The sequence below is a fragment of the Ochotona curzoniae genome, unplaced genomic scaffold, assembly GCF_017591425.1.
Source record: "Ochotona curzoniae isolate NIBS_2020 unplaced genomic scaffold, NIBS_Ocur_1.0 scaffold_3835, whole genome shotgun sequence".
In the NCBI taxonomy this organism is placed as follows: Eukaryota; Metazoa; Chordata; class Mammalia; order Lagomorpha; family Ochotonidae; genus Ochotona; species Ochotona curzoniae.
Genome location: NW_024467114.1, coordinates 8,750,504 through 8,775,961, shown reverse-complemented (window position 1 = coordinate 8,775,961; position 25,458 = coordinate 8,750,504). Strand labels below are relative to the sequence as shown.

General features: G+C 49.1%; 2 protein-coding genes across 2 annotated transcripts in view; one reads left to right on the top strand and one right to left on the bottom strand.

The window, feature by feature from the left end:
- Positions 1–1,697: 1,697 nt before the first annotated feature.
- Positions 1,698–16,842, top strand: LOC121145669 (lanosterol 14-alpha demethylase). Its single transcript, XM_040964697.1, has 10 exons — positions 1,698–2,003; positions 3,324–3,422; positions 6,784–6,960; positions 8,234–8,360; positions 9,630–9,804; positions 11,300–11,419; positions 11,677–11,872; positions 11,997–12,092; positions 12,668–12,836; positions 15,583–16,842. The coding sequence occupies exons 1-10, from the start codon at positions 1,830–1,832 to the stop codon at positions 15,759–15,761; spliced, it is 1,512 nt and encodes a 503-aa protein (XP_040820631.1). The 5' UTR covers positions 1,698–1,829; the 3' UTR covers positions 15,762–16,842.
- Positions 16,843–20,133: 3,291 nt separating this feature from the next.
- The window catches only part of AKAP9 (A-kinase anchoring protein 9), a 116,989-nt gene continuing 111,664 nt past the window's right edge, over positions 20,134–25,458 (bottom strand). The window contains 4 exon segments of the mRNA XM_040964985.1: positions 20,134–20,658; positions 22,502–22,641; positions 23,172–23,298; positions 24,064–24,149. Coding sequence (XP_040820919.1) covers positions 20,621–20,658; positions 22,502–22,641; positions 23,172–23,298; positions 24,064–24,149 — 391 coding nt within the window. The 3' untranslated portion in view covers positions 20,134–20,620.

The following is a 25,458-nucleotide window of genomic DNA, read 5'->3' as shown; positions in this document are numbered from 1 at the left end:
AAAAGGTTGTCCTCAAAATGCAAAAGTTTCAATAACAATTCATGATGGGAAAGCTGTCAGCGCATACCGTTCACCTCCGTGTAACTGCCCACAACCTGTCCCTCTAACACCTCCTGCCATGTTTTGAAATTTGTTTTCCCACTTAAAAAAATGAGTTATTTTGAATGGAAAGTGAGAAATACAGAGATGAGGAGAAACGGAGGAAGATCTTCTGTCCATTGATTCCCTCCCCAAGTGGCCACAACGGCTGGAGCTGAGCTGATCTGAAGCCGTGACCTTCCTCCAGGTCTCCCACGCGGGTGCAGGGTCCCAAAGCCTCGGACTGCCTTCCCAGGCCACAGGCAGGGAGCTGGATGGGAAGTGGAGCTGCCGGGATTAGAACCCGCAACCTTACCGTTATCCCATCGCGGACCTTAGCCGCTAGGCCCCCACGCCGGGTGACTTTATCATTTTTTAATTTTTTAAAACAATTCACTGTGCTCTGGATTTCACCTGTGACTCTCAGCGTACCTGAATATGATAGCGTATGAAGCATTGTCAGGTTTTTACGTTTGTCAAATAAGATCCCTTTTAAAATGTCAATGATACTGAAGAAATCTTACGGTTTTGGGGATTTTTTTCAGAATTTTGAGGCACCACAGATTTTGATCTTTTGGAACTCCACACTTGAGATGAAAGCCCAAATTTTTAAGTGATTCAAGAAGCGGCGGCAACGCGGAAACAGGCCAGACTACAAGCAGGAATTTGGGTGCTCGTGTAAAAGAACCCCTAGACTGAGAGGTGTCCTGCCCGAAGGAGGGCCACAGGCCGAGGGTGTCTCTGTGGGGCCTCCCGGGGCAGCGGGGCAGGATCTGCGGCCACCAGCATCGGGAGGTCCATCTCCGGGCCGAGCCTGGCTCTCCGAACGGACGAACCGGGTGTGACAGCCGGCAAGCAGGGAGCGGCAGGTGTCCCCGTCCCGGCGGGCGTCTGTTGGGGCACACTCGGCCGAGCGCGGCCAGGTGGACTCGAGTTCAGCTTTTGTTCTCAGAGAACAGCCGTGAGCGCTCAGAGCTTCGGGAAGACCTGCTTCCTCCTACCTAACAACGTGACTGAGTATCAATACCTGTCAGACTCAGAGCCACGGCAGTGGGAAGGGAGCGGCCTGCACGGCGGGCTCCCCGCGAGGGCCAGCTCGGCGTCTTCACGACCTCGCGTCCCCGTCAGGGCCACCAGGTCCGCCGGGCAGGCGGCGGGGAGCAGGCCCGCGCTCCCGGGCCAGGGGGCGGCGCCCGAGCCACGCGCCCCGCTGACGCCACATAGGCCGAGATCACCTCAGGCGCGCGCCGTGCAATCACAGAGCGCGCTGCAGCCGCCGCCGGCCCTCGGCCGCCTCACGCCCCGCGCCCAGATCCCTCCGCCAGGCCCCGCCCGCGCCGCGCCCGGGGCCCCCACCGCCCGCACACAGGCTCCCGGAGCCCGCACATTCCCCGCACGGAGGTTCAGCGTTAAGCTGCGTCCTCTGCCCTCCCTAGGCCACGCGTGCCGGCTGCGGCCTCCTTGTCTTTCCACGGGCGCAAGGAGACCTCGGCGTGACGTGTTCTCGCCAGGGGCGTGGCCGAGCGCGCTCAGGAGGCGTGGCCGGCGGCAGGCCCCGCCCCGGCCTGTGACGCCGCCGGTGGCGCGCAGCGGGCCGGGGTGGGGGTGCGGGTGGATTTAGCGGCCGAGCTGGGGGCCGGGGCCGCTTCCGCACGCCCATCCGCCAGCTTCTCTGCTTTCCATCTTGTCGGAGAAGCGGCGGCGACCTCGGCCTCCACCCTCTCGGGCGGAGTGAATCTGCGGCGGCCGGGATGGTACTGCTGGGCTTGCTGCAGGCAGGAGGGTCGGTGCTGACCCAGGCTGTGGAGCAGGTGACGGGCGGCAGCCTCCTGTCCACGCTGCTCATCGCCTGCGCCTTCACCCTCAGCCTGGTCTACCTCATCCGCCTCGCCGTCGGCCACCTGCTCCAGTTGTCAGCCGGAACGGTGCGTGGCTCCCCGGCGCGGTGGCCGAGGGGCTGGCCTGGCCGGTCGCGTCCGGGGTCCTGGGGTCCGGCGTCGGCCAGCTGTGCGGAGCTCCGCGGGGCCGTGATGCTCTCGGCTGCCGGTGGTCCTGGCCGGCCGCCGCGGTGCGCTCTCCGGTCGGGCGTCTGGTCCCGATCGAGCCGTGCCAGCCACGTTCGTGGTCGTGGTTCGTGTTGGGCCGCGGCTCTGGTGGCCCTCCTCGCGGGGGCTCGCGGTCCTGGCGCCCAGGCGGCCGCCCTGGCCCCGGTGGGGGCGGGGTGGGGAGGGTCCCCGGTGGGCGTCCGTCCTGGAAGCGTCGAGTGCGGTCGGTGTCCGGTGGGATACGACGTTGGCTGGAGTGGCGCTTTCTGTCAGGATTAATGCCGTACCTCACTTTGTTAGAGTGGGAGTGACTAGAGGGTAGCAAGGGCGTTAAGATACCAGTTTCCCTAATTGAGCGTGCTTTTTTTTTTTTAATGACTAAGTTTAAAGTTGATGCACATATCCTTACTCATCAACACGGCGCAACTTTTTGCAAACTATTTTACTGACCATGGCATATGCAAACCATGGACCGAGCAGCTTCCAACAGGGTTTCTGTTTCAGCCACCAAGGGCGCGAGGCTGCCCTTGATCATTGAGGGAGCGATGACTGGCTTCGGAAAAATCCAGGTTCCCTCAGAGGTGGTTCCTGGGCCGCAGGGAGCGGGTGGTGGTGCCATCCTTTCCTCCGCGCAGGTGTGAGCTCCTGGGACGTGCAGGTCTCGTTTTGTGGTGTCTGCAGACCCGCCCAGTTCCTGCCAGAACTGATCCCGTCTTCAGATTACACTGTCTGGCTCACTTGCAAAGTGTGTTGAAAGTGTAGCTACTTAAGCAGCTCCTTCCTTATAGAATAGACCTCAAGTTACTGTTGATTTTGTTTTCTATGACAAGAGGCAGGATTTCTGAGTGACAGTGTAAGTGATGAAAGTGTGGTTTGAATTATTTTTTTTTTTTTGGTTAGAAAAGTTGCCCGATGGTACCAGCAGCGTTGGAGGAGTTCTTGACCAAGCCAGTCATTTAAAGTTATAGGGACTTCCTGTTTATCAAGGCATTAATCTTACACTACATTTTGGGGTTTTGTTTTTATTCTAATCACTTCTCTGAGATATTTCTAGTGTGGCCTTTTGCTTCAGTATGTTTTGATGCTTCATTCTCTGGGCAGTTTTTAGTACTGGTGGCAAATTCTGTTTAGTCCTGAAAAGCAGGTGGGTTTTTGTCTTAAATGTGATGGGCACTGAAGCTCTTTTTTCTTCTTTTGTAGAAAACTCCCCCCTATATTTTCTCTCCGATTCCATTCCTTGGGCATGCCATAGCATTTGGAAAAAGTCCAATTGAGTTCCTGGAAAATGCATATGAGAAGGTAAGTATCTTAAGTAGAGGAGAAGGAATCAAACCAGCCCTATTAAAAAAAAAAAAGATTTATTTGTTTTTATTGGAAAGATACACAGAGAGGAGGAGAGACAGAGAGGAAGATCTTCTGTCCAGTGGTTCACTCGCCAAGTGACCGCAACGGCTGGAGCTGAGCCGATCCGATCCAAAGCCAGGAGCTTCTTCTGGGTCTCCCACGCGGGTACAGATTCCCAAAGCTTTGGGCTGGAGGCCAGCACTTTTAAATGGCAGACCATTTTGTAGCATTTTGACCTTAGGCTTATGGTTAGGACAGAAAAATTAAAATTACAGCTGTTGTAAGAGCTGCGGAGGCTTGAAGAATCCCACACTTTGTTTTTCCTTAATCTCGGGGTGACCTGGAATGATGGGCTGTTGGGAAGCTGCAGTTCTGGGAGCCGAGGTATGAAAGCGCTGCTGTGCGTGTGTGTGCTCTGACTGTAGCTGACATTGCTAGTGCGGACACACACGCTCCTTCACCCTGGAGGCTGGAACGTTCCAAGTGCTTCGTCTGCCTACAACTTGACTTTCTTTGTGGACGAGCCACTTGGTGAACCTGGCCACTCAGTTGTCCCGGGCCTCTCCTGTCCAAGGAGCGTTGGGTGTGAATGCAGCCATTTCTTCCAAAGTTAGATCACCACAATATTAACTTATGAATTTTTTAAAAAGATTTATTTTTATTAGAAAGGCAGATTTAAGCAGAAAAGCAGAGATAGTGAGAGAAAAATCTTCCATCTGGTTCATTTCTCCAAATGGCCACAATGGCCGGAGCTGAACAGATCTGAAGCCAGGAGTCAGGAGTTTCCTCTGGGTCTCCCACGTGGGTGCAGGGTCCCAAGGCTTTGGGCTGTGCTCAGCTGCTTTCCCAGGCCACAAGCAGGGAGCTGGATGGGAAGTGGAGCAGCCAGAAATAAATTGGCGCACATAGGGGATGTTTGCAGGTGGAGGATTAGCCAGTTAAGCCCCTAAATTTTAAGTTTAATTTGTTAAAATTTGGTTCAGTCCCCAAATGCCTACCAGCTCTATTAGGCACCCCTTGTCCCGCACGGCAGGGGAGCCTCAATGCCTTCCTGCATCTGCACTGGCAGCAAGCTGGAGTTAGATATGAAACCCACGCACTGTGCCGGAGGACATAGGCACCCGAATAGGTGTTCGACGCTGGGTTAAGCACCTGCCCCTCAATGGGGATTCAGACACTGCAGTCAGTCCACACCCTCAGCAGCAGGCTTCCTTTGTCCGTCCTTTGGCTGATCACTCTGCCGTCCTTTGATCTCTATCCCCATGAACTCTGTCGCTGCCTCCCCTCAGGGCCCTTCACTTTCCATTAGTGACACTTGCTGATAACCTGTTTCCTTTCCCCTGCTTTGTTGTTGTGCTCACCTGACTAACTTGGAGGGAGTAACTGGTCATTTTCTCCTTCTTGCACCCAATTATTACCTTCTTCCTTACATGTTTACATACTTTCAGTGAAGTCTGAACATTGCTCAACGATTGTTATGTCATTAACCATGGTTGACTTTCCCCTGTTACCACAACGACTAGTGCAATCTTTTCCCCAAACTTTAGAATCTTTCACCTTTCCTTCAAAGCTTACAACTTTCTCCTTTGTAAGGAGTGGTTAAAAACCACTCAGTGGAAACTCATGCTCTCAATTATGAACACACAAACTTGTATCTACAAATTCTCTTTCCTTCCTCAGTAATTTACATAGTAATTTACATACTCAGTAGTTTACACAGATTATTTCTCTGAAGCTCCAAAACTCCTTCCAGTGGATCCATTTTATAGATGACAAAACTGAGCAATAGAGATGTTACGCAATTAACACTTGGGCCTGTTACTAGCCAGTGAGCAAGCCAGGGTTTACCACGTTCTCATTTCTGAGCCTGCACGTTTAGTGTTAATGCGAGAAAAAGTCTTACTGTGGCTGGGCAGGCTACCTTTGCTCCGTACGTGTAATTTATTTATTTAATCTTGAAAGCAGCTCTGTGAAGTACAGCTTAGAGTTTTCTAGAGAAGGGAGGCTGGCCCTCTGACTAGAGGAACACCCAGCTGAGTGGAGGAGCTGGGATGTGAGCCCAGCAAGTGTGCTGAATTCTCTGTCTCTGGTGTCACTTACCTCGTGCTGTCACTTCTTGGCGTACCGGAGACTGTCTTTGAAAGGTTCTTCTGCTGTCCCTTTAAGAGCAGAATGGGGCTTCACCAAATCTCCTCATGCTTTTCCCACTTGCCGTGTGAACCCCAGCTCTGTGATGCCTGTTCACTTTTTAACCCACTACGTTTTCTAGTGGTGTTACCAGTGAGCTTCATGCCACTAATCTACATTGAACTTGGCCATGTTATCTGTGTGTTCTCAAATGTGACTACTTTTTTCTGTCTACCTCTTTGCTGATTGAGAGGAGGGCGGAAGCCTGTGCTAAGTCAGTAAAGGACTGTAAAAGGAAGACAGCTAAGCTGTCTCCTAGAGGCGGCAGGCGTGCGTGAGAGTGCTGGGTCTAGGTCCTCAGCGTCTCTGTTCTTGGGAATGTCGTCTGTGCTCGCAGCTCGCGTCACTGGGAAGATGCAGCTGGCTCAGATCTCCTGTCTGATCCTCTTGCATGATGGCAGACCTCCGTGATTCCTCCTTGGTGGTTTCCTGCCTATCTGAAATGCAACAGTCAATTCTCCCATCCTGCCCGCCTCCCGATGGTGCGGGGGCAGCATGCCAGAAGCACGGAGCCCTTCCTGCTGGCTCGCTTTCCCATCTAGCCTCTGTCAGTGTGCAGTCTCCTCAGATGCTGCATCAGGGCACTGCCAGCTCCCCTGTCGTGCTGTTGCTTGTCACACGTGCTTGCCATGACATCTCTGCAGAAGGCCCAGCTGCTCCCCGCATCCCTCCCGCTCCTGCTGCACCTTTTACAGCCAGCGGAGAGGTCTGCCCATGCGCTGGTGTATCTCCCCCCAGCACCGGCAGCAGTCTTCTCAGCTTCCCATTGTTTGCCACAGACATTTTCTTCGAATGGTTTGGGAGGGTCTTTAGGTCTGGCATAGCCCCAACTACTGGGGCCACTGTGGGGGTGAACCAGTAAATTGAAGATCTTTCTCCTCCCTCCCTCTTGTCACTCTGCCTTTCAAATAAATAAATCTTGAAAAAAGGAAAGTTACATTCCATTTGCAAGTACATGGATATAAGAGTAAAGCTGGAAAAGACTAGGAGAGAAGTGTCCTGGAAGGAGTTGCTTCACCACTTAGCATTTGGGAATGCTTAGTTTTTCAACACTGTTGTGATCCAAGAGCTGGGTGTCGTAGTGTTTTGTGGTTTTTGCTAACGTCACTGTGGCTGTTCTTCTCTTCAGTATGGACCTGTCTTTAGTTTTACCATGGTGGGCAAGACGTTTACATACCTTCTGGGCAGTGATGCTGCAGCGCTGCTTTTCAACAGCAAAAATGAAGACCTGAATGCAGAGGACGTCTACAGCCGGCTCACCACGCCCGTGTTTGGGAAGGGAGTCGCATACGACGTGCCTAATGCGGTAGGTGACACCTTGACCTTACACAGACCTGTCTTGGGCACAGCTGAAAGTCACTCTACAGCTGCAGTGTAGAAGCACTGTGTTAGCCAGGAATCATGAATGGGTACTTTGTTGTTGGTGGCGTGGGCTGTGATAAGTTAGCACATTGGATTTTGATTAGGGCGAGCGGCAGGTAAGTCCCATTATTTCATCAGAAGGGCGTCTGCCTGCCAGCTCCTGCCTACAGTTCTAGGTAAGAGCTGTTTGATTCTGAGGTGCTGATCCCATTAGTCACCATTTATTGGGAGCTACTTCAGGGATGTGGTTCACTTGTGTGTTTGCCCTTCATCCTCTCCACAGTTGAATATGAAATGTTGTAAAATGGCGAATGCCAGTCCAATAATTTCCCAGCCTGTTGGTGTGGGCTCGGGTTGGGTGTACAGCGTGCATAACCCGTATCCTTGTATAGCAGATAGAGTTGATGGCAAATGTTGTTTCTAGAAACCAGCAGATTGTCTCCAGTCCAAAAGCTAAAGTCATAGAAGAATCCTCTGCTCTTTTTTTCCCCACAAGCTACCACTGGTTGTCTTGGTATAAATGTTGTAGCAGTGTGGTGCACCTTTGGCAGGCTGTGTTGGCCTCTGGGTTGGGTTGGGAGATGGCAGCAGATTAGACTGGCAGCCCTGCCAGCACTAGGCGAACAGGACACAGCATTCTTAATCCCCGGGCCCTGCTGCCTTCTTTCCGTACCCTTACTTCAAGCATACCTGCTGTCCTCCAAGTTTCCCACTCAGGTGTTGCTCTTTCAAAAGCCTCTATTTCTTTTGGTTTTTTTTTTTTTTTAAAGATTTATTTATTTTTATTACAAAGTCAGATATACAGAGAGGAGGAGAGACAGAGAGGAAGATCTTCCATCTGATGATTCACTCCCCAAGTGAGTGCAACGGCCGGTGCCGTGCCGATCCAAAGCCAGGATCCAGGAACCTCTTCCAGGTCTCCCACACGGGTGCAGGGTCCCAAGGCTTTGGGCCATCCTTGACTGCTTTCCCAGACCATAAGCAGGGAGCTGGATGGGAAGTAGAGCTGCTGGGATTAGAACTGGCGCCCATATGGGATCCCAGCGCATTCAAGGCGAGGATTTTAGCCACTAGACCACGCCGCTGGGCCCACAAAAGCCTCTATTTCTTAGGTTTTCTGAATTTTGTTTCCTTGAAGTGTTAATGTGGTTATGATAACTTGAATGGATTTTAATGATAAGTGTTTTAATTTTATTTACCTTTTATCTTGTTTGAAGGTTTTCTTGGAGCAGAAGAAAATGTTAAAAAGTGGCCTTAATATAGCCCATTTTCGACAGTATGTCTCTATAATTGAAAAAGAGACAAAGGAATACTTTGAGAGTTGGGGAGAAAGTGGAGAAAAAAGTAAGCAAAATGTTTTATATTTGTCCTTCTATTTTCACTTTACTGTCAATATGTCTTGTGTATAAATAAAGCAGGCTACCAAAGATGTAGAACTGGATTGGGTTTCATGGCAGAGACCAGCTGTGATTGCCATGGCATTGTAACCTTGAGCCCAGGCTTTGTGTCTTGGTGCTGGGACCACAGCAGGTGTGGCCTGCAGAGGCAGTGGCCATCTCGGCCCAGGCCCAGGGCCCCATGGCATTACTTTCTGGGTTTTGTCTTCAGCTTCTACAAAAGGCCCAACAGCTTATTATTTTTAGTGCCCCTAAAGTTGATACACTTTTTTTTTTCTAACTTCACAAGTCACTGATGAGTGATATAGAATAACTTGGCTAATAAACATGCTGAAACATGTGAGTTTATTTAGAGCACCAGCAAGACCAGAATATTTGCTGATCTTCTGTTCCTGGGACTTCCTAGTTGGTAGCTCATTTGGCAAACATGGGATTAAAGGACAGAGTCCATTGGGCATCCATCTTATGACTTTGTATTGTCATCAAAGTGTGCTAACCCGTTGCCTCTTTTTTCCGGTGTTGTTGGCGTATACCAGTTGGTGATTAGCTTTCTTTCGGGTCTGTTGTTTGATAATCCATTTTAGTACATCCACAGACTCTGGAACAAGCTTCAAAGCTTGGTCAGGAGAGTTGTCCAACCTGTTCTCTCTAATGAGGCAGTTGATGCTCCTGCTGGCCTAGATGAGCTGGCCTTCACATCCCCTGTGTGCATCTGGTCATGCTGTCCACCACAGAGGCACCAGCAACCAAGGAGGCACAGTGCTGATACATTCACTGCAAGATTGAACCACACATCCTGTCATTTTTTTCTCCTCCCTGTGGCTAGGGTCTGAGCCTAGTGGTTAGTTGGGAGTCCCCAAAGAAACCTCACATGGGGTGGCCTCAGACTTGACTTGTGTGTGCTAGCCAGTGCGGGGTCAGGTTCTGCTTGTCACCTGTACCACCTAGTGCACAAACCAGCAGATGTAGCTGCCTGGTCAGTTTGGCTCCAGCCCCATATCTCATACACACTGATGGGTGCTCACGGCCCAGCCCTGCCAGCCTGCCATAGAAACTGGCCCCATTTGTTTTTAATCTTCACACATGATGTAGACTTTTTCTGATATGAGCAGTACCTTGTTTTAGAGTTTTCTTCTTGTTCTGTTTTTCTTCATAGTACCTTTTTATCTTCAAGAAAAGACTGGAGATTGTAATGAGACTTTTTTCTTCCCTCTAGATGTGTTTGAAGCACTTTCTGAGCTCATAATTTTAACAGCTAGTCATTGTTTACATGGGAAAGAAATCAGAAGTCAGCTCAATGAGAAGGTGGCTCAGCTGTATGCAGATTTGGATGGTGGTTTTAGCCATGCTGCCTGGCTGTTGCCAGGCTGGCTGCCTTTACCCAGTTTCAGGTATGGATAAAGATGCTGCTACGCTGGGTAGCGGGGCCTCACAGTACTGTCAGTGTGCTTTGCTTTAACAGATAAAAGCGAGAGGTAGAACAAACTGGGGGAGAATTTGATTTTGCTCTATAAACTTTGCTCTATAAAAACTCAAGATATGGTGAGGTCATTTAAAGTAAGTTTCCATTTATAAAATCCCCAATTTATTGTTTAAGCTAGTATTTTAAAGCTTGTTCAATTCACATATAGCTTGTAGTCGGGAAGTCTTTGAACATACCTAAGTCATATAGGCCTCTTGGGGCACTTGTTTGAAAGTCTCAGTTTGGTAATGTGTGTACTGTCTAAAGCCAATGCATGGAAAATTCTACCTTTTAATCCATATGGGATGCCAGTATGCAGCATGCGGCTTATGTTACTATACTGCCACTGGTCCAAAGATTTTGTTTTGTTTTGTTTTGTTTTAAAAATTTATTTGAGGGCCCGGAGCAATAGCCCAGTGGCTAAAGTCGTTGCCTTGCATGTGCCAGGATCCCATATGGACGCTGGTTCTAATCCTGGCAGCCCTGCTTCCCATCCAGCACCCTGCTTGTGGCCTGGGAAAGCAGTTGAGCACAGCCCAAAGCCTTGGAACCCTGTACCCGCATGGAAGACCCAGAAGAGGCCCCGGGCTCCTTGCTTCGGATCAGCTCAGCTCCAGCAATTGTGGCTGCTTGGAGAGTGAATCAGTGGTTGGAGGATCTTCCTCTTTCTCTCTCCTCCTTTCTGTATATCTGACTTTCCAATAAAAAAATAACAAAATCTTAAGGAGAAAAAAAAGATTTATTTGAAAGAGTGACAGAGAGAGGGACACAGAAAGATATTTTCCATCCATTCATTCCCCACATGGCTGGAGCTGGGCCTGGGCTCCAGAGCCAGGAGGAGTTTGGAACTCCAGCTCTTGTCTCAGGTCTGGGTGACAGGGGCCCAGGGACTTGGGCCATTTCCTTCCGCTTTCCCAGATGTGTTAGCAGGGAGCTGGATCTGAAGCAGAGCAGCTGGGCCTTGGCCCGTGCCTCTGTCTAGGGTGCTGCTGCTCCACACCGTGGCTCCCAGTGTGCCTTCATCTTCTCTGACCAACTTGGAATGTGATTTGCTTATAGGCTGCTCCATCTCGATACCAAGAGATTGTGCGTTAGCACCTGTTGTGCAGTGGAGGGTCTTGTGCAGTAGTAGGTTCTTGGTGCTTCTGTTGATGATTTCTGCTTAGGTGAGCCATGAAGAGGCGTTAACTGGTGCTCCTTTTCCTTCTATTTTTGTGCTCTGCATCAAGTCACAGAAGAGAGGAGGGGTGGGAGGAAAAGGGGGAGCCAGGAGAAATTCTTAACAGTGCAAGACGTTGATGTCTTTTCATGTTTTACCTAAGTTGAATACAGTGGTTTCAAGCTCAGTGCTAATTTTCTTAATGCACTTTCCTCCTGCAAGTGTAGTCAGATAGTAAGAAACCGTTATTCTCTTGGCATCACAGGCGCCGAGACCGGGCTCATCGTGAGATCAAGAATATTTTCTATAAGGCCATCCAGAAGCGCAGAGAGTCCAAAGAGAAGTTCGAGGACATCCTGCAGACCTTAATGGACTCCACTTACAAGTAAGGCCATTCAGCCACCGGTCAGGTTGGTGCGGGGGGGGTCACCTGAAAGGATGATGAGGCTTGGGTACTTGGAACCCCACTTTCCAACGGTCTGTCCATTCCCTAAGTGGGGTGGGGAGGGGTCCAGTGTGGGGAGGGGCATTCTGAGTCATGTAGGGGACAAAGGCAGGAGCCCCTAGTGCCTGCAGTGCTTGTTAAGGCTGGGGAGTGAGATGTGGGAGATGCTTACTGCCCGGCGGGGGCCTCTTCCGTAGGGACGGGCGCCCGCTGACCGACGATGAGATTGCGGGGATGCTCATTGGGCTGCTGCTGGCTGGCCAGCACACATCGTCCACCACCAGCGCCTGGCTCGGCTTCTTCTTGGCCAGAGACAAACCGCTTCAGGAAAGGTGCTATTTAGAGCAGAAGGCCGTGTGTGGGGAGGACCTGCCGCCTCTCAATTACGACCAGGTGCGTGAGCCTCTTCAGGTGCAACACGCTCCCTTGCACTGCCCTCCCTTGTAGGGGACAGTAATTTTTACTATTGGAGTCAGTTAAATATTTATGAAAATCAAGAGATGTTTTTTCTTTGTAGCTCAAGGATCTAAATGTGCTTGACCGCTGTATACGAGAAACGCTGAGACTGAGGCCTCCTATCATGACCATGATGAGAATGGCCAAAACTCCCCAGGTGAGTCTCCTGGTTAGATCCCCCCAAGACACCCTCCTAGCTTTGTGCCTCAGTTTTTATTTATGACCAAGATGAAATGTAATAGAATCAAAGAGTGTTATTGAAATGAAAATCTAAACTATGGGGTAAGGATTTCTATGGAATTTTCAACTTCAGAACATTTTTACCTGCCTGCACATAGAGTATAAAAGCTAATCTGATCAGAAATTATAATCATGCTGTGCTCCATTTTCATTTACCAGTTGGGCCTTTTAGAATGCAAGTGTGTTTTTTCCTTGTTTTTTTTTTTTTTCTTTTTTAAAAAAGGAATGTTTCCTTGTAAAACATTTTGACTGTGCAGTGAGAGAGAGGGCAGGGCTTCCTGAAGTCGCTCTTTTACACCTGAGAAAGGCGTTGGCCTTGTGCATCTACTTCCAGCCCATCCTGGAAGTCGCCTGGTACGAACAGAACCTTTCACTGGCTTATAATCAGCTGGCTCTAACTGCGTTGTGTATATCGGTGCTTGGCTTACCATGACCGGCTGATTCAGCAATGTATTCTAAAATCCCCTCTTGTGATGTTGTGCTTCCCTTTAGACTGTAGCAGGGTACACCATTCCACCAGGACATCAAGTATGTGTCTCTCCTACTGTTAACCAAAGACTTAAAGACTCATGGATAGAACGTTTGGACTTTAAACCTGATCGCTACCTCCAGGATAACCCAGCATCAGGAGAGAAGTTTGCCTATGTCCCATTTGGAGCCGGTAAGTTGATTGCATTCACTGTAGGTTGGAAATCTTCGTCCAGGTGGCACGTGTCCTGCTCAAAGTAAACGTGTATTCATAGACATCTTCCCCTGATAGGTACATCCCTAGCAACTTGGTAAAAAATGACTTTCTTGTTGATACTAAAGGACATTGTTCTGTGGATCCTGTATAATGCTCTATTGTTAGCTGCTGACCTACCTCATTTTATTAGGCCTAGTTTCATCTCTCCTTGTAACATTTGAAGCTGTTTGAGTATGTCTTGAAGGACCAGTAAGGTTAGCATACCACTCGGGGAAGGATTTCAGGCTGCGTGTGGTAATGGTACCAGCATTTCATAAGAACAAGGAAAGGCAGCAGGCAGAGCCAGATTGGAGAAGGGGCTCCGCTTACCCCGGGGGCAGTTAGAGGGAACCGTGCTGTGTCTCATTGGTCTCAGAACCTGAGGGCCGTTCCAGGTGATGGTGAACACTGGCATCCTGTGTTGACTGTCTGCAGAGCATGCATGCACCCACACAGCACCCACACAGCACACGGGCCCAATGTTGTTGGAGGAGGATTTGTCCCAAAGAGCGAGGCCAAGGCAGCCTCTTGTAGTTGGAGCTTATCTGGAGTGATGGGAGGTACCCTGGCTCTCTTAATAGCCTTGGATAAAATTGGCAGGTTATAGGTATGTTTGTAAATGTGCTTGTTTCCATTAAAATCCCAAAACAAGCTCCGCTCTTCTAGTGATTGTTCTACTCAGTGGTGCTCTGTCTGACGAAGCAATGTTCAGGGACCTCTTGTCTTCCAGAGAGATCACTTGTCACATGATGTTTGTTATTGGTCATAGTTCCGTGTATAAGTTAAGGGTAAGGTCCTTTGCTCACTGTAGATCTGAACTTTCGTACACTTGCAGTGTGTATAACATACTGTACCAAGGAATGAAATGATTAATGGTCACAAGGGGCATTACTTCTGTGCCTCATTCTGTTCCAAGAGGAGATTTTCATTAAGATTAATTTTTATTTGAAAGTCAAGAGTTGCAGAAAGAGATGGGGAGAGAGAGATCTTCCACCTGCTGGTTACTCCCCACATGGTCACAGTGACTGAGGCTGAGCCAATCTGATCTGAGGCCAGTAGCCATTAGGCTGCAGGGCCCAAGATATCCTCTGCTGTCTTCCCAGGCCATTAACAGGGAGCTGGATTGCAAATGCTGCCCAAGTCTGTTTCCTTTTAATATCCCATTTATAGAAGTTCCCAGTCCTGGTGTGCGTGTGTGAGAGAGAGAGAGACTGATTTGGTTGCAGGTCTGGTATGTCAGTCTGTTTTTATCATTTGGTTCCCCAGGGCTTCTCTGACTGCCGTGATAAGCTCCAGGCTTGGCAGGGCTGTCGTTCCTCTGGAGGTTCCAGGGCAGATTCCTTCCTTGCCTCTCCCAAGCCCCACGCGCTAATCCTTGGCTCGGAGTTGCATCATCCTCTGTGCTGTTGGTCACAAGCTTTCTCTCCCATCAGTGTCCGAGTCTTGCACGGCTGTCTCGCAGGGCTATTAATCACTGGACAGAGGCCCCACCCCCTCTCTCTAGCACCTCTGGTGTATACAAGCTCCTGTTTCCAGAGAAGGCCACCAGGTCAAATTCAATGGGTTGGGGGCAGAAGCATCACATGATCTTGTTAACATGGGTGCAGGGGCCACACTTCACTGCTTCCCAGATCATCGGCAAGGGGCTGAATCAGAAGAGCAGCTGGGACTTGAACCAGCATCCAAATGAGATTGCTGGCACTACAGGCTGTTGGTTGACCTACTTGTGCCTCAGAGCCAGCCCCTTAATTTATCAGTATTTAAACTTCACCTAGCTCCAAATTACAAAGGTCATTTCCTGTTCTCCTGATGACTGCAATACTGTCATCCATCTTGAATCAGGGTGGGGTCTGCTCTCCATGAGGTGTGTTGGACTTCTTGTCGTGAGCTGGTTCACCCTGACAGTCTGGGGCTCTGCCCTGTCAGTTCCTGCCCTGTTCCAACCACCTGTGTTGCTGGTCAGATTGGAAGTTGGTTTGTCTTCCAACTTTTTTTTTAAGATTGCTTTGGAGGGCTGGGCATAGTAGACTAGCAGCTAAAGTCCTCGCCTTGCACATGCTGGGATTCCATATGGGCACCAGTTGTAATCCTGGCGGCCCTGCTTCCCATCCAGCTCCCTGCTTGTGACCTGGGAAAGCAGTCAAGGATGGCCCACAGCCATGGGACCCTGCACCTGCATGAGATCTGGAAGAAGCTCCTGGCTCCTGGCTTTGGATCACCTCAGCTCCAGCTTTTGTGGCCACTTGGGGAGTCAACCATCAGATGGAAGAGCTTTCTCTCTGTCTCTCCTCCTCTCTGTATATCTGCCTTTCCAACAAAATCTTTAAAAAAAAAAAAAGCGGAATGTTTTGAAAGGAATGTTTTGGAGATCCTTGGTCCCTTGTTATCTCCAAGCAGTTTAGAATTAGCTTGTCCTTTTCTACATGCGTGTGACCTTTCAAGTTTTTCTCTCTGCTTGTTAGCTTTGGTCCTCCTATTTTATTCCTGAACTAGGTGACCACCATGAGTCCAACCTTCCATATATTTCAGAAGGTTGACATCGACAGTATCCTGGTATATTTAACTATTAACTATAGTCTTACATAAAATAGTATGTGACATTTTTTTATTATACTCTGCATCTGCTATTCATTTAAAACTTAGATATTACTACTATTGATTCCTATGCATTTCTTGGTTACAGGACGTCATCGTTGCATTGGGGAAAATTTTGCCTATGTACAGATTAAGACAATTTGGTCCACCATGCTGCGTTTGTATGAATTTGATCTCATTGATGGATATTTCCCATCTGTGAATTACACAACTATGATTCACACCCCTGAAAATCCGATTATCCGTTACAAACGAAGATCCACTTGAGAGGGGCTGCAAGGAGCTAATGTGGGCTACACCGCTGTAGGATGCAGAAGCCTTGGAAGAGAATGGCCTTGACCAAACAACTCGCTGTGTGCTGTTTTTCTGAATGTGTAATTCTAAAAGCCAGTTTAACTTATGATTTTAATATTTTATTAACTTTGAATAGTTCTATCCAATCTAATGGCATTTGAAACTTGTTTTCTAATAGTTTTGATATGATCCTTTAAGGAAACCCATTGAATTGAGAGAGACTAGGTCCCTGGCAGATTCTAGGTAAACAGTTTCCAGGTAAGATTTTAAAGCTGAGTTCTTAGCAAGTAAGTACAGAGAACCCAAATCTTGGATGAGTTTGATAAGGTCTGAAAAGCCCAATGAAATACCGTGAAGTCATTAGTCCCTTGTTTACTTTGGTAGCTTTTGTGTAGGAGGATGGAAGGGCAGGAAGTAGAGACATTTAAAGACTTAGATAAAAGAGAGCAGTGTCCCAGGGTTAAGATGTATAAAATATAAGCTTGTTTACCTGGAAGCAGGGGTCCAGGACAACAGGTGATGAAGACCATGGCTTGATCACCGTTTCCTGTAGACAATTAGTAATACTGAAAGTTGGTCTCTATCTGCATCTGGCCACTAAGTATTACAGAATTATCAGATGGAGAAATCTGTATGTGGTCCCCAGGTGTAAATCTAAATTCAGGTCATTGAGGAGTTACTGTGTTTCTCTTCTGTGGCTCTAGGTTTTGCCATTTCCTCTGCAGGATTCAGTCAGGGCTGCTTGTTACTGTTTGGTTGATTCTAATAGTTTGAGGCCAGGAAGTGCAGAGTATTCACCAGGAAGTGCCACACAGCAGATATTCTGGCCATCGTGGCCAGCACATGTTCAACAGAAGTTACACCTTGGGACCAACATTATCTGCCTGTAGTTTGAGCATATCATGTTCTTACCAGATGAAACCAACGTATTTCCCCTTATGTACATTACAGTTTTAAGAGGCTGGAATTCATGTTGAGATTTTAATTGTGAAGGCCAAATTTGTGCTGTTAAGACAATTTTTCACATTAAAGTTTTCTGTGAAGAATGACTGTACTCATGAGTTGTGTGAAGTGCGTTTCAGTGACTCCATTGAAAAGAATCAATCATCCTTATTTGTACTGTATTCAGTCTGCAAGTTAGTATTTCATGAATTCAGGCAGCAAGTCGCACTAACAGCAGTATCCTTGATTCTGAAACTAGAAACAGCTAGTAGTGAATCAAATTAGATGTTACAGATCTCCTGAGGTTATCTTATTTTCATCACTACCATATGAAATGATAGACCTAGGTTTAAAAATACTGTACCGATCTAAAGTTGATACAAAACTTTGCTGTTTTTCCTATACAATGGGGACACTGAAAGACCCCAACAGCATCTACTTTAAAAATCAAAACAACTGGCAGAGTCCAGGTAAGTCTGCTCAGAAGTGCAGGTGTCTGAATCATCCACATGGCTGTGGCTGAGAGAGCATGTGTCGGCCAGGCTGCCCACCGGGGATCCTAGCTTCCCGTCCGCCACTGCCAAGCAATGGGTGAATCCTGGGATTGTGGGCAGCCAGAATGACAATGGAGGCAGAGCTTTGCCTACTGGCCACTGCCTGCAGTGAGCTCTGGGTATTGGGGGTCTGGAATTGCTGCTTAGTGACATTCATGGATAAGGCCACAGGACATGTACGTGAGGAATGAATCCTGAGGGACACTCAATGACAGGGTTACTGTATTTGAGGGTAAGCGAGGAGACCTGGTGGTTTGCAGGGGAGATCTGTATGGGTCAGATTCATGTACCAGCTCACATGGGAATTGAGTTGGGTTTGTTAGCATGGAACATTGTACATGACAGATAGGGCTGGGGGCCTGTCTAGCAGGAATAGATTCCAGTACCTGAATGTTGAAACGGAGGACAGGTCACATTAGGCAGAGCTATGACACCACCATGCGAGAGAACCAGGTCCGGGGTAGATTCTGAGGGGGATGTGTGGGCCAAACCCTGTGAAATGCAAGTCCTGCTGGTTAGCTCAAGAATTGGGGTGGTCATGAGCTGAGCTAGGTTGTGACCATGGAACCTGCTAACACTCATGGGTACAGGGGCCAAGAATAGACTGGGGGCCCAGCGCGGTGGCACAGTGGTTAAGGTCCTCGCCTTGCACGCCCGGGATCCCATATGGGTGCCGGTTCTAATCCCGGCAGCCCCGCTTCCCATCCAGCTCCAGGACGGGCCAAAGCTTTGGGACCCTGCACCTGCGTGGGAGACCCGGAAGAAGTTCCTGGCTTCGGATAGGCATAGCATCGGCCATTGCACTCACTTGGGGAGTGAATCATCGGACGGAAGATCTTCCTCTCTGTCTCTCCTCTCTGTATATCTGCCTTTCCAATAAAAATAAAATAAATCTTAAAAAAAAAAAGAATAGACTGGACAGGTCCTGGCTGCAGCACCCTCATGCGCATCCTAAAACGGTGTGGCGTGGGCCGGGCTGGGGAGCTACATTCTCCAGCTCATACTAGGCCATGATGGAGGAGCTGGCTATGCTGGGCAAGGGCCTAGCACCTGCTGGCATGTGTGAGACTTGAGTCTGGGAGTGGACTGACTGGGGGAACTTGGGAAACTCCCCAAGTGGATCACAGCTCCCTTTGGTGAGCATGTGGTCCAGGCTTGGGGATCAGGCAGGTTGGGCAAGGTAGGTCCATCTGTTGGCTAATGTGTGGGTTGGCTTTGGAAGGGGGCAGACTGAGCAGGGCCAGGTTCTAGCATCCACCAGCAAGAGTTGGGACTGGGGGCAAGGCTGGATCAGGCCAGGTTATAACATCCAAAGGCAAAGGCCAAGACAGGTGAGGGGCTATGCCAAGCCGGATTAGAGCCACCATTGGCATGTGCAAGATCTATGGCTGGGAAGAGGCCTGGTTAGGGAGCAAAGGAAAGCCCTGGCTGGGCTGTGGGTCCCACGGGTGTGAAGGCCAGAGTGGGGGCTGCTGTCTGGTCTGGACATGGCTGAAGTATTCCTTGGCACAAGTGAGGGCTGGGTTGGAGGTGTGCCAGACTGCGTTAGACTCCAGCACCTACTGGCACTTGTGAGAACCAGGGTAGGTATAGGACGGGCTAGGTTAGGTCTCAACTCATGCTGAACCATGCATGACCTGTGCCTGGGTGTGGACCAAGCTTAGCTGGGCTGTAACACCCAACAGTAAAAACCAGAATGGATGAAGGCCAGTCAGGAAAAGCCACTGCTCCTTCTGGGTCAGGAGGTGGACTAAGTAGGGCTGGCCATGGACCCAATGCTGTAACGTGAGATCTGGCATTGGAAGAGGTTCTGATGGTGGTGCTTGGGCAACTCCTCTGGTGGGATGCAGTCTTTGCAGGTGATTGCAAGAACCATGATAGGGAGTAGCCAGGACCAGGCCAGGTAATGGTACCCATCAGCATACATTTGGTGCAGGTTGGAGGCGAACCAGGCTGGCCAGTTCGTATCGCCCATGGCGAATCCAAGCACCAGAATGGAGTGTGGGTCGAGCCAGGTTCGGTCACAACACAAGCCAGTTCACATGAGGGCCAGGTCTCAGGGCTGACTGGGCTGGACTAGGCTGTAGCTCCTACCAGCGTGAGTTGGCACTGGGGATGGGCTGGGTCCAGCCAGTCTACAACCAATGGCAAATGTTCAGGTGAGGCTGGCCATGCCAGACTGGGCCACAGCACCCAACCAGAACACATGAAACCCGGCCAGGCAGGGAGTGGAGCCAGTAGGGGGGCTGTGGAGGGTTCCCCTGCTGGACCACCATTCCACTGGATAGCTTGAGTTGAGAGGGGAAGACCAGGCTAGCCAGGGCTACAGTACCTATTGGGCTCGATCAAGGGGAAAGCCAGGTTGGGTTGACTGTTCCTACTGGTGCATACATCAGTCAGTGAGTGTGGGTTGGGCGGACTTTGCTGCAGCATCAGCTGGCAGATGCTGGCACAGGAAGCAAATTCTGTGAAGTTAAACTACTGAAACTTAGTGAGCAGGATCCTCAGAGCATGTCCCAGGGGACCCTGGGGTGGTGTCGGGTGGCTGTCCTCCATTCTAGGTGCAGAGGTGTTTGGGAGGCTGGATGTGGCTTCTCTCCATGTCTTCTTCTTTCCCCTAGATACAGGAAGGAAAGAGAACGTGGAAATCATGATCTCACCCACCTTCCTGTAGCCCTTGACCCAATCACCCTAATCAACTATATGAAAACATCAAAAAATAAGTATTAAGAGAAATCAGAACAACTTTCTCTCCAAGCCCTCAGTCCTACATGTGACGTAAGTAAAGAGATGATAGACACCAAGAACTGCAGCTCATTTAACAATGAAGAGGTTGGAACGCAGTATGGTGAAAATGGTGAAGTCGTTTTTATTTCAGTACTTGACAAAATACCCCATAAAATTCAAAACTTCTACCATTAATACAAAAATAGGGCTCTACAAGTGACAGTGTCTGTCATCACCAGTAGCAAATGTGTTAGGCAGACGTGTGCTTGCGGTGGCCTTGGGAGGCAAGTGCAGGGCACCGCGGGCACACGCTCAGCAGCAGCATGATGCACAAAGGCTGAATCTTCTCACCCACGAGTCCATAATTTAATCATTTAAATTAACATTCCACAAATATACATGTACTCTGATTGTGCATGGCTACATACACAATGCGCATATATACAAATTCCAGTTTGCATTAATGTGCTGGCAAAGGATTTGTATACAATCATAAGCTGTGTTCCTATTGGTCCCCGTGAGTATTCACAATACAAAAGCACAAAAGAGCCGTTGATTTACAAAAGGGAGTTTGCTTAAAATCACTTCAATTGATGATGTTTCGGGGGATTATCTTCTCATGCCAGCATGAAACTGAGGAGTCGAACCTAGGAGAGAGACAGACAGGTAAAGTACTGCACATCTGATTGCTGTCTGCACCAGCCTGACGTGTTCAAAGGGCAGGCGACTATTCCCCTCCTAAAAAAACATGCTCCTTTTCTTAAAACACTTTACTCAAACTGATCTATACATACTTAAGTTCCTGAACCTATGGACTTATATCATGAGAAATAAAAAAATACTTAAAAGTCACCATAACAAGGCCACTGTACCTAAGGAGAATTTCCTTTAACATGCTCTGGAGGTTAAAGTACCTTACCTGTGGGTACTTCAAAAGTTCATGGAAGATGGGATTACAAGATAAGCTTATTTTGGTGCAAAAACACTGAAACACATACAGGTTCTTGAAAGAAGTTAATAGAAAATATAAGAAAAATCTACTTAGGGCAGGGTTTTAGCTTATCTTTGTACCCAGATAAACCATTTTTCATGAAATATTTATCTACAAAAATCCTGATCTGCAGTTCTGATTCCCCAGAATAAAAAAAAAAAAAAAAAAAATGAAGCCTCAGCTATGATGGTAAATGTTTTCTGTAACTTCAAGTTGCTTGCGTAAACCATCTCTACAAACTAGGCTTCACAAAACAAACCCAACAACCAGGCTTCAGGCATAGTAGCCTAGTAGCTTAAGTCATCACCTTGCATGTGGCAGGATCCCATATGGGCACCAGTTCATATCCTGGAGGCTCCACTTCCCATCCAGCTCCCTGCTTGTGGTCTGGAAAAGCAGTCGAGGACGGCCCAAAGCCTTGGGACCCTGCACCCACATGGGAGACCCGGTAGGAGGCTGCTGGCTTCTGGCTTCGGATCAGCTCAGCTCTCTCTGTTGTGGCTTCTTGTGGAGTGAATCAATGGATGGAAGATCTTCCTCTCTGTCTCTCCTCTCTCTGTATATCTGACTTTCCAATAAAAATAAATAAATCTAAAAAACCAGGCTTCATTCGTTTGAGAAGTAGACAAGAGTTGCGAGAAGAGACACAGTGAGTCCCCATGCCCTGGTTCGCTGCGCAAATGCCTGCAATGGCCAGGGCTGGACCAGCACAGAAACAGAGCAGGGAATGTGATCCAGGTCTCCCAAATGGGTGGCAGGAACCCAGGCTCTCGCACCATCACTGCTGCATCCCCAGGTCTGCACTGGCAGGATGCTGGAGATAAGTGCCAGGGCTAAGCCCTGAGCCCAGGCACTCCCCCGTGGGATGCAGGTATCTGCCACTAATGTGACTGCACCCTTGAAGAGATAAGTCACTTCCAATCACCTGTGATGAGGCCATAGTTGTAGGACAGTAGGAAAAATGAGTCATTAGTAAAAGTAAAAATACAAAAGTTGGCAGAGCACAAACTGACTCAGTCTGAACGGGCTGGGGGCGGGTGCATGGTGATAAAGGGAAAAGAGGTCCCGTCAGTGACCAGGGAACCCACCTCTTCCATAAAATAGGAAAACTCTGTGTGTATGTAAGCAGAGATAAGAGCCTGCCACCGATTCTTTTAAATGGGATGGTTCTGACTTAGAGTGCAGCCGGGTGGCAGGGCACTGCATTCGGCGCTCAGCAAGCACTCCCTCTGGTGCCTGGGGCCTTATGCGCTGGCTGTCTGCATCACGAGGACCTAGCACACGGGTGCTCAGCAGGTGTTCTGTTTACTCAACCTGCTGAATGAGGATGCTAGGCAATCACCTGGGGATAGGAGAGTCCAAGGGGGGAAACTGTATCTTGACTTAAATTCTTTAGTTTCTCCGTCAGTTACAGAGTCAAGGCTTTGGCTAGCTAGACTGGCACTGCGAGATGTATCTTAACCATAAAGGGTCAAGGGGAAGGGCATGTGGGGAAGCACCTGACTGTACGGTTCCAAGCCGTCTCTGCAGCGCCTCAAGCCGGGTGATGTAATCCGTCAGGGCTCTGTCAGGGTCATAGTTCTGAAGCTGTGAACATGCCAGGGAGCCAGGGTTTAAATCCGCAGGGGTGCCTGGATACCTGCAGCATGAAAACAGACATGTGAATAAAAACCATCGAGAAACAGTGCCATGAATTTACCAGACTGCTTCCACTCCCTGCCCCGAAAGACGGGCCACCTGTGCATGGTCTAATTGTGATCCCTGTGTGGGGATGACAAGGAACTTCAGGAAATTCCAAGAGGTGACTTTTGTTACTATAATGTCTACTGTATTGTTTGTCCTCAAGATCCTTAATAGCTGTTGGTGTATCGTGTCATACAGACTCTATGGAATTTTTCATAATGGCCACAGATGCTCGATTTTTTTTAGTATTTTTTCCAATGTCTAAGCACATACACTAAATAACATTAGCAATGTCCTATGCCCTTTGAAACCAGATTTTAAAAAAACAAAACAAAGAAAAAAATTTGGTTCTGATGCTAAACCTGAGATTCTATAAACTACATATCACTTAAAGATGCCTAGCTAGTTTAATGCAAGACAAGTGGCCATCTTTCTCTGTCGAAAACTAGTGTGTAACGGCTCTGGCAGGTCTGTTAAAATTCTTACCTATTTTGAAATGGCAAAGGTGACCTAGGATAGTCCAGATCTGATCTTGAGCGATAAGCTGTGTGTCTTGGTTCGCCATACAGCTCCAGCCCCCCAGAATGATAAAATGAGTCTGTCTTGTCAGCACCTGAAGTAATCCAAAACGCAGCAGCTAAACAAAACAAGTTGCAAACACTTCAGAGATTTCTACAAAGTATGTTTGGGAGGCTACTGCGTTCCACTGTGCTGGGTAGCACGCCTGTCTCCGGTCACGTCCAAGTCTTGCTGATGGGGAGAACCAACAGGAATAATGACTGGCTTTCATATGCTGTTATACAACCTAGCACCCATCATGGAACACATCCCAACTTTCTCCGTAGCATTACATATTTTGAAATACTTCATCTGGGTGCAAAGTAGTTTTCCTTTCACTAGTAGACCATGGGAAGGCAAGTACAAGCCTCCAGCTTCTGACCTCATCTTACCCTTGAAACATTCAAGCCAAGCATCCGCTCCTACTTCTATGAGCGAAGACGCTAATGGCAACCATTATCATGCAATCCTTCAGCCAGCTAAGAAACCCACTCCGGCACTGGTGAATTGTGACAGCCTCAATCACCACGCTTTCCCCATGGCACAGAGCATTCTCTCCTAATGTGGCAATTCCTCGGCTCAGTGTTTCCTCACTAGCGTGAGGACAGTAACTAGTATGTCACAGGAGGCAAGATTAGGCCTGGGCCAGCCACACGCTCTGTGGGAACAGCTGTCATCCCTCTGCTTACAGCTTGAAGCCCTGCTTCGTCAGTTACAAGGGCTCTGCTTCGGACAACAGTGGTTCCAGAATTTGTTATTTGCACAGTATTACTCAGCAGGAATTTTAGAGTCATAAGGAAACAAGCTGTTTTGACTTCACCTGGATGTAGTCCAAAGCCATCCTTGTTAATATTGATGGAACCAGAACCTGTGACTCGATGCCATCGTCGAACCAAAAATTTCATTCTACAAAAGATTCAGAGATAACATTTCACAGCACAGTTACGCTTCAATAGGAGCACAGGAGAAATTTCAACACGATCACATGGTTGCTTCATCTAAGCCAGGGCAATGCCCCTGTTTCATGGCACCAGCGGTCGGCACAGGGCTCCTGGCTCTGCTCAGCTGCTCTCAGACTGCGTCGCCAGCATCGGGTTCCTGACTTAGTGCAAATGGCACATGAGGAGAGGGAGGGATAAGGAAGGGCGAGAAGTGCGCAGAGGAGAAAATGGATTTGGAAGGGCAGATGAGAAGCCCACTGACCAGCCCCAAGGTGAGCTGAGAAAGCTGGAGGGGATGAGACCGTGGGATTGGAAACAAAAGCTGCTGGTTTCCAAAGCAGCAAGAACCTGCCCTGCCCTGCCCTGGCCCGAGGAGTTTTGGAGTGCCTGTGTTGATTTCTTCACTGATGGGTTGTGCAGCAAGTTGCAGGAGAGCTAAAACATGGTGAGGACGTAAGACAACCGGAAGGAGGGGGCAGAGCCAAGCCCTGCAGAGCAGCATCCACTGGCGCTCTCCAAGCTGCCTCCGCGCCTACCAGCGCAAGCACTGCTGCCTTCCTGAGGCCCAACCTGGTGCCTTCGCTGCTGCACAGCGAGCTGCCCTTGGGGAGAGGCACAGGGGCAGGGATCAAGCTTTTAGTGCTGCACTTCCGTACTTCCCGCCTAGCCTGCCCCACCCAGGGACAAAGGCAATGGAAGAGAAGAAACTGCAGGAGGATCAGTGGTAAGCTAAAGCTTTTGGAGCCACCATGAGGAGGCCTGGGGACTCAGGCACCGAAACCTCTTCAACCTCCTCTGATCTCAGCTCCCCCAGTGAAAACCGACCTGATGCTTTTCTACGCAAAACAAGAAAAAGGGGCAAAATCTTTTGAAACATCAGATGCGACTTGACAGTTAGATTTTCAAAGAATCAGATTCCTCTGCAATTCTCCTGGCTTCTGGAGAATTAAAGTGGGGCTGGGGGTGGGGTAGCTGCCCAGGCAGAGGCCCTGAGGTAGTGCTACAGTCACTGGCAGGACTAAAGCTCCCGACCAGGCCCCACAAGGGGAGGGAGGACAAGTGCCAGGCTGCCCTCTGACCTGACAGCAGAGCTGGCTCTGGGCTTCGTGGAGCAGGGTGCCAGGGCTGAGGGATTCAGAAACACGGAACACAAAGGGACCCTGGCCTAAGGGGTAACTTCCCTTGCATGACCTTTACGTGCCTGAGCTGGTCTGGGGACCTGCTTGTTTGTTGAGGACGACAGCCCAGGCTAGTCGGGCAGAGCCTGCCATGGA